At 35.9% G+C, this 13,217-nt stretch overlaps 1 protein-coding gene across 1 annotated transcript; it reads left to right on the forward strand.

The window, feature by feature from the left end:
• Positions 1–586: 586 nt before the first annotated feature.
• Positions 587–11,153, forward strand: Nup75 (nuclear pore complex protein Nup75). The gene is made up of 12 exons (XM_022070143.2): positions 587–923; positions 1,081–1,186; positions 1,619–1,811; positions 2,876–3,030; positions 3,591–3,862; positions 4,937–5,059; positions 5,803–6,021; positions 7,739–7,860; positions 8,101–8,318; positions 9,364–9,582; positions 10,105–10,204; positions 10,642–11,153. The coding sequence occupies exons 1-12, from the start codon at positions 708–710 to the stop codon at positions 10,925–10,927; spliced, it is 2,229 nt and encodes a 742-aa protein (XP_021925835.1). The 5' UTR covers positions 587–707; the 3' UTR covers positions 10,928–11,153.
• The last annotated feature ends 2,064 nt before the right edge of the window (positions 11,154–13,217 follow it).

The raw sequence follows: 13,217 nt of genomic DNA on the forward strand, positions 1-13,217 counted from the left end.
TAAAGACAATACTGACCTACTAATTTCTTAGGGACAGACAACAAAGAGAAAGTTTAGAAGGAAAAATATGACCAATGAATGACAGCTGCCTGTATTGTGTGGTTTATCTCTGTTTATCAGCTTGTCTCTTGCTCAGTGTGTACAAAATTAGAAAACATCATTCACTGGAGTCTGTAGAAATGCAGTAGCATATTTATAATGCATATCATTGTTTAAACATAAATGTACTGAAGTAATGATGCTGGTTTGCTTAGGTATAGTTCATCTTTTGTGGCAAACAGTGTTATTAAATAACTATCAGTTCAGTCAAAGTGTAATCACTAGAGATACTTTTACTGAGTAACTCATTCCTAGTTAGGTTGGCCTTGTATATATGTAGTGTTTAGTGTTTGGGAAATACAGAGGTGTCACATACCTATAAATAAAAAAGCCAAATACATTGGCACTCCATTCTTAGTTAAATCAGCTTGAGAGTTACACAGTTGCTGTTTTGTACAGAAAATATGAACTACATGGGGTGGAAACAAAGGAAAATGAAAAGAAGATTGCTGTCTTGGGGGTTGTAGCATCCTGGTCATTTCAGTTCTTGCTGCCTTTATCAGCAGCATATAGAACAATTTGTCAAAAGGTGATTTTCGCGTTTTCTGTAATTTATTCACCATTGTATTGAACAGAAAACAGACGAAGTCTATAGTAGCTTCGTCAGCATGACAGATCGTAGAAGTTCAAATTTGACGTACAGGCATACCGATATTCTTAATGTCAGCATTTTCATAGCCATTGCAACATTACGGGTTCGGATTGTAATAAAATTTACCATTAGAGTGCAGCACCTAATCGACCGTGGTATTTATGATTTGTGTTTATGGCGTTTAGGAAGTAAGAGTTACGTGAAATTGAAGATGGATAAAGCAAGAACGTTTGTAAGTAAATATGGAATGATGCCAAAGAAAGAAATGTTATTGTATGATATCGGCTTCCAATTTCAGTAGTATGTGAGAATAATTTATTTTCGAATTTTGAACTACATGTTATGAATTACCGGTAGGCATTCTATAAAATTCCATAATTATTTTTCAGGTGATACCTGATAAAGTTTGTCGGCGTGCTGGTTTATCAGCTGTTTGGTTTCCCAGCAATAAATTAGCTGCACATGCTTACCGTCATGTTACTGCTCACTCACAAGGTAATGAGTTCGGGAAGTGTAAAATGTGAGGTTAAGTTACTTGTTTGTTACTCACGACAGAAGGTCACCTAGTAAAGCAAAGCGGTTGAATTAATACAGACACTGGAGTTCTCATCTTTGTTAAAATAACAGTTAAAGTAAAATTGTAATTCATGGATGTACCATGCATTGTTTTCTCCCATCACACTCTTTTCCTCTTCCACCGATCTTTGTTGGGATATGTTTGCCGCTGCTCATCTCTCAGCTATGAGTATTTATTAACTCAGGAAGAAGCATCATATTGATATATATTTATTGTAGCAGTTAACACATTCAGACTGGAAGATAATGATTTCATTATCAAAAAATTACATCCTGCTAAGAGAAAGGGAAAATTTTTGATGCCAGTCACAAAAGTAATCCATATTCTCAGTGTATCTATCTTTCTTTCAGACAAGTATAGTGAGTTTGCACCATGTGAAGCTATGGTTCATCTTGTAAGATTTGATGTGATGCTGTTTGATCCAATTGCTCGCAAACTTATTAATGAGTCCAATGGAACATTTCTGGCAGGGCAGAAGTTGGTAGCACAAGCAGGTGGAACTGATATTAGGGGTGAACTGCTGAAACTTAGCCGACAGTACAGGTACATTCTACTGGAAGACAGGCAATTCTGTGCAGTACTGATGCCTACTTTCTATAGAATATCTTCACTCCATAACCAGGGGCACGCACTATATTCCAGGCTCTGATTTTATTTTGTACCTTGTAAACATATTGCAATAGTTATAACACCTTTGTTTCTCTAAATAATCACCTAATCCCACATACAATTTTCTGAAACTGTATGACCTTCATAAAACTTTTTTAAGCCTCCAAAAGAACATGCTACTGAACCTCCTTACTGCTGTCGACTCCTTGAGTATCCCAGTGATATGAAAATTGATAGAAACTAAGTCATAAACTGTAAGGCAGGTGTTAAAGCTTCTCCCAGCCTATTTCCTTGAGAAATTTGATACAGGATATTGGTCTGGGCATGCCAAATATTTGCATCAGTGATAGCAGTTTTCAGTATATCACTTCTGTTTTCATCAAGAGTGGACTTATAATCTTCCCAAATATATGCAAACAATTTAGACACCCTGAATAGTGATGAGTGTTATTGACTACTGCAGACACCTGTCAGATAATTTTAAATCTGGAAACTCTCAGCATTGAGTAGCTTGTCAGGCTTCATACTGGATTGATTGTTATAATCTTAAAGACAATAAAATTAATAAAATTGTAAATTCATACTTCTGCCTTCAGATGTGAGATACATGCTACATGTAATGTGCCGAGTTTCACAATTTCATTCTAAGCTTACCAGTACAAACAAAAATTCATTCCTGGAATTTATTGTATGTTCTTTGTAGGTTTCCAGGACCTGCAACTTTACAGTGATTATCATAAAGGTTGCTATTATTTTGGAATATTTTCACAAACAGTAGTCTTTAACAAAAAATCGTGTTTAATCCATTCTCTTGTGGATATGCCACTGTTTCTGTGTGATTTATGAGTCGTGGTTTAACATTGTTTTGTTGACTCATAGGTTACCTAATATTGAATTTCAGGATGATTTTGATTGGTGAATTGTAAGGATGTGTCTGTTCTGCACTGTTGAAATTTTTTCAGTATTTAGTTGTGTATATTTGTCATATGTTTCATGAGGTCCATTGTTCGAGCTTGCTTGGAGAATTTGCAGTCAGAAGCTTCAAAGATTGAGTCCTCCCGTAAAGAAGTATGTTTAGAGTTGGTGGTAATCTTCTACAATGTTGAATTCTTGTGGCATTTGTGTGAAATTCTTTATGTAGATGTCATTCCAGGTAAGAATACAACTAATTATATGGAATGAACCAAAAAAAAGATCCCATCCTTTCAAATTGATATTTTGCATTTATTGTCATTCAAGTATTAAATTTCTATTTAAAATGATGCATAAATAACAGATCAGAAGAAAATTAAATTTAAACTGTACCCATGCTTGGCAGCTGGAGGATATTACATGACAAGGAATTGCATGTACAGCTCATCTGGTATTGATAGAGTAGCAAAATCAAGGAGGTTATGTTGGGCAAGACTTATAGCTGATGGAGGGGACAAAAAAATACAGAATGTTACTGGATAACCTTTAGCCAGTGTGAGGACAGAGAAGGAGGCAGTGTTGGTGTACATTTTAAGGAAATAAGGTGTTGGAATAGGAGATGGATGGAACTAAGTCCATATCCTATCCTGGGTGGAGTTCTGTATTATTGGTGTTGAACCTTCAGTTTATGCTACTAGATTGTATGGTTTGGTTGAAGTGAAGTGTAAAGTAGTGTGTTGAAGTGTTTCATGTTCATTTTATTCCTTAAATTTTAACCTACAATTACCATTTACTTTTCAGGTGATGTTGTTCTTCCACAGATAATGGAATGGATAAAATTTCACTTTTTCCACTATGAACGCCAAGCAAAAGGCATTTTAAGTGGTGAATATGGTTCCTCAGTGCTGGATAATGGAGCAGAGAATGAACCAGAATATTGGAATACTATAATTGGTCTTGTTCTTCAGGGCAGACTAGATGGTGCAAGAGCACTATTAAAACTGCACTCTGCATCACCTAGTGAGCCATTTAAGTCAGTGGATTATGTTATGAGGACCATGCCTCAATATAGTGTAAGTTTATTATGAGGGAAAGAATGTTTTTGCAAAATATGATTTGCTTTATTGTTAGAATTTGTGTGAGCCGGTATAACTCAGTTGCTAAGCTGAATGGATACTGCCTGAACATCTGGACTTTAATCCCCTGGAGGAGCAGAATAAATTCTGAAATCCAGACATTCTCCTGTTAATGGGAACCAAGGGCTCTTTTCCTGGAGGTAGATTGGTCTAGTGTCAAGGTTAAGAATGTGTTGATCTTTACCTCCACTCGTGCATCCACTATGCTTCATGATGTGGTGCTCGGGCACAGGGAGAACTGTACTTTCACTCGCCATTGTAGAACAGTTGAATGTTACATAAGGAATACTGATACTTTGAGTTACTTATAAATGTTTTATCCTATGATTTTGTAATAGCGATGTGCAGATTCTGAAATTTTCAAATTAAGACTTTATCATTTCATTTTATCCTTAAGCCTGAAAATGTTTGTTCTGTTGTGTCAAAGATAGGTTATCTATTATATGTTATTACCACATAGAATTAAAAGGTGCTGTCAGCAATATCATTATAGATATTGATAAACATTTATTTTAAAACATATCATACAGAAGTTTATAATTTGTTGAGTCTACAAATTTTGTTGGATGCATTTTTCAGTTTAGCATGTGTTAAAATATTTGTAAAAATTAACACTTGTTAACAAGTAAAGTGGTTCCCCTGACTAGCTGATCTAATTTGAAAGTTGTATTTTTGGGCTTCAGTTTTACTGAGAAGCTCCAGTTCTATATATCATTAGGGATAGGAGTAAAAACAAAAATTGTTAATTAGTTGAAGATGGCTGTCTTCTGGGTTGTTGTGCCATGTAGTCTGGTAGAAGATTACTGACGTTTCAGAGTCCTTGATCCTCCATCATCAGGGCATTAATCAGAAGACAGCCATCTTCAGACTCACTGCCATGAAAACCTCAAATCCTACATGTTAATTAGTTTCTTAATAAACTGGGTTCTTTCTTGATGTTACAAGATAACAATAATCTACTAGCATGTTCTCAGTGCAAATATAATTATATGCTTTGTTTATATTACTTAGGTGTTTGGAGGTTTATCACTGACAGAATTCAACATGAGATGGAAAGGCTGGCAGAATGAAACTGCATGTAAACTTCGTGCTGGAACATTTGCATCCAGGAAAGAACTGGAGCTTATAATGAAAGTATGAAGTTCATGTACTGAAATGTTATATTGAAGGCCCAGATTAGCATGAACTCCTTTTTATTTGCTTATATATTGTAATATATATATGTAAATGTTAAATATTAAAATGGGCCTTAAATAAATAGTATGTGAAGGTGTGAAGTGGATTAAACAGACTCAGGAGAGTCCAGTAACAGGTTTGTGTGAACATGAGCTTTGGCTTCCATAAAAGCACGGAGTTCATTGATCACCAGAGTAACTGTCATCTTTTCAATGAAAATTCTTCTCAATGTAAGTCATAAGTTAGGAAACACTGGATATATATTTATATTTATTGAAAACAAAGCATGAAAGAAAATGTAAGGACAAGAGAATTTAATGATGTGGGAAGTAGGAAGAATGCCATAATTAATGTCCATTCATAATACTGTAAAGACCAGTTATTATGAGCTGGAGATCAAGGCTTTTAAAGAGTATTGAGTGAATGGGAGGCCAATATTAAAATAGACCAGTCAAGTGGATTTTGATTATGTGGATTGGGTTGAATATAAGGTAGCAGTTGTATTGGACAGCATTAAATCGAGCCATAAGCTTTTAGTGTAGATTCAAAGTATTACATTGTATTTGAAATCCAGTCATTGGAAATTTGCAGACAGACAAAGCTTTTCCATTATTTGATAGTTTTATGCGCTTATGAAAAATATAATAAAACTGAATGGGAACTTTAAGTGTATAGGCTCATAGGTGTTATGTCTGTTTCAGCTGATGGTAGGTGATGAAGAAGCATTTCTGGAAGTGAAAGATCAGTGTGGAACATGGTATCAGTTCATGGCATCATGGTTATTGTATACAGAACCAACTGTGAAATCATTTGACCTCAGTTATCATGCTCACCAGTGCATTGCTAAATTTGGTGGTATTTCAAGACTGAAACACAGTGATCTCATCCTGCTTGCTCTAATGGAATCTGATCTTCATCAGGTAATCTTTCTCAGTATTGAGCTAAATATTATTCATTGAAATAAATCAGTATCTTCTCTAAAAGTGCAAAGAAATCTGTTCTAATGTACACCAAGTCTTTGATCATACTCCATCTATACACATATAAAAGTATATTTTCTGTACAGTAATGTCAATATAAATTACTAAATAGTTGTAAAAGAAATGCAACTGTGTGACTACATATAAAATTATGGGTACTTTATGTAGCATATAACAAAGTATTCTAAAATGCTGCATCTCAGTTGTAATAGGGTAGCTAGAAATTGGTTTTGATTGTCATTATAGCTTTACCTCTAGTAGATGTAATCTTTTGGTATGGAAGCTACTGATTTCCCCCTTCCCCCACATAAGAAATGTCAGTTACAGAAAATCAAATACAGCAGGTAGTGAAGTGGTTACAACTGGAAAACTGGTTATTTGATATATGTAGTTGAAAAAACTATGGCCAGAGAGAGATTGCTATGCTCTTTATGTTGCTTGCAAACAGAAACTGACTTAGAATTTGCAAGACCCTTACACCACGGATAAACTTTGAGGTTAAGTTTGACAACTTTCATATATGGATATGCATGCAAGTGAAAATGTCATAGTCCAGCACTAGTACTGTTTAGGAAAAAATAAATCCACAAGAACTCAAAAATAAGTAGAAGGCCCATGATTTTTGTAACTAGTGAAGTTGTTCACACCCTAACTTTTATGGTAGAGGAATGGAAAAATAGAAAATATTCAAAAGTTGCTTTAAAATAGCTAGAGAAAAATCTGGTAATTACAGTCATTAGTTTTTCATTAAATTTACTTGCAGTATGAATTTTTTGTAGTCATTAACTTCGTTAGAGACTGCAGTTACATTTATGCTTCATGTAGTAACTATATATATAATGGTGAAGCACTGTTTAAATTGATTTCTCTTCATCCTAAGAGGTGATGAAACTTGTGTTTAGTATGATATGAAAATGATATTTGTTTGAGGACGTAATTCTGATCTTGGAAGGAGAGGAAGTTTCATAAAACAATGTTTTATGTGATATACCAGGTCTCCAAAGCATATCTTTTTTAACTATACATGCATATTGAAATCTAAGATTAGTTGTCCATTTTGGTATCTGACATTCATTTGTGGAAAATGCCAGGAAGGCTCTGAGATTTTTGACAAAGCTTCTTCTTCAGGTAAAATATGATTCAGAATCACTGACCACCTTCAACAGCCAGTATTATCCTGTTATAAAAATCTAATAACATCATTAAAAGGAACAATGACTTCTGGGCCCACTACTGCTGGAAAACCAGACAGACATGGATAGGACCTTATGTTGTTCTTTGCTGATGATACAGTGTGAAGAACAGAGAACATGGAAAGCTTATAAAGTAGTGATGAATCACCCAACTATAATAAATTGTTTGATTAGATTCTTCAGGCCTATGTGGAACTGGTATGTAATATTAAATCCTTGATGAGACAAATTATATCAGTGTTTAAAGCTCATAGATTGTGGATTGGTTTAGGAAGTTTAAAGTGTTTGATTTGATTTTTTTTTGGGGGGGGGCATAGAGTGTAAAAGATTTACATCAGCAATAAGTTCACATGTATGTCTGTAAAATCACAAAGACCACATATGAAGAATTACATACATATACACACAAAACTGAAGTACCTCTTTCTACTCATGTAGTGATACTTTTATTACTATGGTTTCAGGTGATCAGATTGATTGAGCAAACATCAGAAAATGGTTGGTTTGCAGCTCATCTTACTAATCTACTTCATCATTGTGGTTGTCTTAAGATTCTTGACAGTCAGCAAGGGAACCAGTCGGTGAGGTTAGTTTCCCTGTTAAGACTGAAAACATTTTGTGAATGCTTGGAGTGTCAGATCGCAAACAGTTATTTGGGTCAGTGATATACTGAAAGTATCTTATTTCTGTAATTTCTCATTAAGAATTTCCATGACAAAGCCAAACTATTTTGGGTTTCCTGAACATTCTTTTAATGTACATAGTTCATACTGTGAAAGGTGCAGTTTGTTCATGTATTTAATGATTACATTACAATTTGTAACAGTCTGGCCACAAACTTACATGAGCAACTACTTCTCAACTATGGGACACTCCTGATGTCTCATCGCTCTCTTTGGCAAGTTGGCATCAGTTACCTAGATCACTGTTCAGCAGAAGGACGTGCCCACATAGAAGTTCTCCTTCCCACGTTGCCTCTTGGTTCAGAGGCACGAGCACTCAAAATTATTCAAGTGGCTCGTGACAGGGATTTGCATAACATTGGTGAGCTTAAGCTGAATTAATCTGTTAGTATAGTGAATTTATAGCCACAGTGGTCTAGCGGTTAGAACGCTGGCCTTGTAATCCTGGGGTCTCGGGTTTGATTCCCGGCGGTGCCCGAATTTATAACTTGTGTTGGGCAAGGCCGTGGTCTAGGCAACACGGAGTTTTCCTCCGGGGGCTTCCCCGGTTTGTCCGTGGCATCCCAACAATTACTCCATTCACACACAGAAGAAGGCAATGGCAAACCACTTCTGGATCATCTGCCAAGAACGTATATGAACAGGTCCCAGTCCGAGAAAAGGGTGGAAGGATCCTGTTCATATGGACCTGTCATCAGACAGAACACTAAATAAATAAATAAAATAGTGAATTTACTTACCACATAAATTATGCATATTAAAAGTTTTTGTAACAGTCCAGCTTGAGACATATGCAACACATAGCTATGCTGTGAACAATGAAAGCCATATGTAAATTAATTTTTCCTTGTAGTTGGCATGAGCATGAAACCTGAAGCCAGCCTTGAATGACATAAGTAATATCCCTAGTCATCTGTAATTGGAACTTAATAATTTTTATACATAACTGAATCTGATATAAACACGCCTACATTATTATAACAAAAATTGAAATTTGTCAAAGCATAAAAATAATTAGAAAACCAAGTTTGAAAATAATCAACTTCTACACAACCTAAGTCTCACTGACCGACAGTATTAACATTATTCTGTAATATTAAAAGAAATGCTAGTTCTGAGTGCAGTACTTTCTAATGAATTCGGACGGACAAAAATTATAAAACTGAATGAAGTATAAAAAAATGTGTGTGAAGACTAGAAATAAGAATGTATTATCTGAAATATGTGTATAATGTAACAGGAAAAGAATTAACTATGAAATGCTTGTACAGAGTAATTATCTTGTTTAAGTATTAAATATAACATGTGTGGAACATCATCATAATTGCCACATGCCTTGATTATAGAAAAACAATTTAAGAACATAAAATTGAAAGTTGTAAAATTAATTCTTATCAATGTTTCAGTTGCAAGCACCTCCAAGATTATGGGAATGCGATCCTATCAACAGCGTCGTTTGGGCAATGCACTAACGTGGGCACTGCGGTCACAAGATGCTGGCTTCGCTACATACCTGGCTAATAAGTTCCTTGAATTATATAGCAGAGAAGGAAAGTTCCATTCGTTGGATCTACTTGACAACCTTGGCTCTTGTATGCTTGTCAGTGATAGACTCACATTTTTGGGTAAGTGAAATGTACACTCCAAGTATGATCCTTCCTTTTTATTTCATTATGTAGTCTTTACACAGTTTAGTTCTTTATTTGTTTGAAGCAGGGAAGTACATACATATTTTATTGCGTATGTGCCCCATAAATTATATTTCAGTTTAAGTTCAGATCCATCAGCATTTGTACCATATGCTAATTCACGTTGTGGTAGCAGAACCTAATGTTTCAACAGTACTAATACACAATCCTTAGTCTTCACAACCTACATCCCTATGATCCAAGCTGATGTTCCATCCCATTTTCTTATCTTCTGAGCCCAGTCTGTCATAGCCTCCTATATTTCACTATCCAAACAGTACTAAATGGCCTGTACAAATCATAAGGTCCCTCATCATATAATGTCCTAAACTGCACCCTTCTTTGGTTCAAATATTTTCCCAAATACTTTTAACAAATGCATAAAAATGAAAAAATGAGGAAAACAGGAATCAAAACCTGATTGGTGGTCCTTTTTAATTAAATCTGTATTTTCAACAGGGAAGTACTGTGAATTTCATCAGCTTTATCATGCCGGAGAGTTTCGAGATGCAGCTGCGTTACTTGTGTCACTTCTTGCTTCCAGACTAGCTCCTAAAAGGTTAGTGAAAATAATGGAATAAATTTCCATTGTTTCAAAGCCTGTCTTTGCCCCCATCATTAGGTGTCATCAATCCCTGATGAAAAACAATGGGAATTAAAGGACATTTATTGTTTATTCTGGGGATACTTTTATTCTTAATCACCATTAAGGTGCATGCATTTCTCCTCATTGAGACCCACAATGTATCTCTTATTGTTTACTAGATACCCAAATCCCCTCCAATTTTTGGTCCTTGAAGTCTTTATATAGTTCGACATAACAGTTTTCATCAAACATTTTTTTCTTAAATTTTTCTTTCTTTCATGCACTGTGTACCCCGAATTTCCTGTCTCTTCCCAGATCTATGTATTTCGCCTTCTAGAATTATTTCACTAAAAGCACGTTCACTCTTCTTTTTTTTAAAAGATCACGGAATTGTCATGTTTTATTTCCAGCTTTTGGATGACTCTTCTGACAGACGCATTGCCACTTCTAGAATCAAATGACATTGTTCTTACCTCTGAAGACACATATGAATTACTGAACAGCATGGAGGAGCTTCTTGGAGAGGGACAGATTCCAGACTTTGGAGACACACCAGGAAGCAACAAATTGACGACAGTACAAGACCAGTCAGTTGATACAAACAGTGTCGTGGAAGAAAAGGTGAAGTTGATCCGATTGGCTTTGGCACGCAACTTAGCGAGGTCTCTCAATCATGAAGGATGCCTTGTGGATTGAACACATGCATTTGCGTCCACCAGTCATGAATGTCAAGAAAGAGACTCTTAAGCCGGGGGGGAAAAGAAAGAAAGAAAGACACCAAAAGTTTCAGAAATAATTTCAATATATTTCTGGTAATCATATAGTACAATGCTTTTACAGAAATTGATGTTCTATATAGCATTACTGTTTGATATTGTACTTTTCAGCCTCTGATTACAGAAATAAAATAATCATAACTTTTCTTTGTCCATTTTGATACATAATAAATAACAGTTAATAATAATACTCAGTTTTGTTGACTTATGAAATGGGTCACATAGGCACCAAAGGCATCGTCAATTTACCTTCAGGAAAAGGTCCCTCAGTGCCCATTACAAGGGAATGGTCCGGTTGGTCATGCCGAAACCTCACCTGAAAATTTGCTCGTCTACAGAGCCCACCTGGTAATGAACACAAAATTTCAGCTGCTGATGTGCTGTGCAAGGGTGCGAAAAAATTGCTCAAAGTTGGAATGTATATTTAAAATTCGCACCACCACGCAGCGAGGTATTCACCAGTACATTGCAGCGGAGGGCGTGGGCCAGTCACTGAGAGGACAGTGAAAGATTAGTCTCTGAGGAGCTAGAAGCTAAACTGTTGTTGTTTGCGCATAGTAGAGGAGGTGATTTAGTGACATTGTGATGCCACGCAATACGCTGATCTGCGACCTCAGGCTTTCGTAACGCCAGCGCAATTCTGTCTGCACAGAACAGGCCAAGTTTGCGAACTAGAGGAATGTGCAAATAAACCTTTAATTCGATGTTCATAGTGCAAACTGAATATATGCTCCAAACATTCTATTGATGCTTCACATTTCTGTCAGAATTATAGTGCATAATTTTGTACATTTTTTTTTCGTACGCATTCTGCGAGCTCTGCTTGATTCCTAATATAAAATATACTGGGGAAATACCCGTCAAAAATAACATCAATAATCCTTTGAAACCCATTCCCATTCATTGCACATTACACCCCAGACTTAATGAAATTTTATAAAGTTAATTCCATCAATTTTTCTTTCCCCGTCGCAAAAAGAAAATCCTGTTTCTGTTAACAAAGATTGAACTCAAATGCAAGCGCAGTGCTGGTGGAGTTAAAACTGTGTCTGCAATTTCGTAGTTCAGTGGTGGGTTCAAAGAAAGAATAACTAAACACTTTCACTGCATTTCAATGATGGGTTCATGTCTCTTACCCCCTGAACCATAGGCTAATCCTCCAGACAGAAGACATTCATCAGTCAGTAATTCGAAACAACAAAATATGTAACTGTAAACATTTCCCTGAATAGCACTGAAGCTTAAGTGCACGAACCTGTCCAACTTACAACAAAAATGGTGTCCAAGATACAGGGTATTGTGGACATGTAAAATTATAGGGTATTCGCCAGTTCCAATTAAAAGCGTCCAGGACATAGGGGTGTCCAACTTGAGAGGTTTTACTGTATATTAGGACATGTAAATAGTAGCCATGGATGAGTGAGCAGTCTTTTGTTTCGGTACATTGTTTCCACAAAGCAGCATATAAAACACCTGGGTATCATATATATATATGTAGGAGTCCTAAGTCGGCTCGAAGACTTTCTGCCACCGCAAATATGCGATACAAATTTAAATTCGAAGAATAATCGATACAGATTGAGACAGAAGCGGAATCTAGCTTTTGAAACATTTTATAATTTAGATGACGGACGAAATACAAAATAATAATTTCACATATTATAATGCACCATCATCATAAATTTTCAGACTTTGATTGGTTTTCATGTTTTGCATTTGAACCTTTGTACAGCTGAGTGGATTCATGAGAAAAATGGTTTTTGTAGGCTTACATTAACTGAAAAATTCACAACAGTTTTAAGCATCCAAAGGGGTGGCTTGGTGAGGAGACCTCGCAAAGTGTGATATGTAGCCCCTTTTCCTTCATCCCCGGTACTCTGTAACTTCTTTTATTGCTCGTGTTCTTTGTCTACCATATTCATGTTTTGTGTTGTAATTTAAACAAAAATACGAAGATGAAGGCCTCATTATTTTTAAATTTTAAGGGGAAAGTACAGTTATCTGTGATGCTTAACCAAGCACCAGGTTGTTAAGAAATGCGGGGGAGTGAATGTTGTTTGTTTCTGACCTACGACTGGGAATCAAACGAACCTCCGAAATCAACATGGCCGCCTTCTTTATTATTGTGATTCTGTTGTCGTCTGTGATGCACCATAGAGTGAGTGAGTGATTAAAATGCTTGGGCTATTTATTACTCGAACAGTGCCTGG

The sequence above is a fragment of the Zootermopsis nevadensis genome, unplaced genomic scaffold (genome assembly GCF_977971745.1).
Source record: "Zootermopsis nevadensis isolate Lab colony 2312 unplaced genomic scaffold, Znev_1.0 Znev_ptg000028l, whole genome shotgun sequence".
Taxonomy (NCBI): Eukaryota; Metazoa; Arthropoda; class Insecta; order Blattodea; family Termopsidae; genus Zootermopsis; species Zootermopsis nevadensis.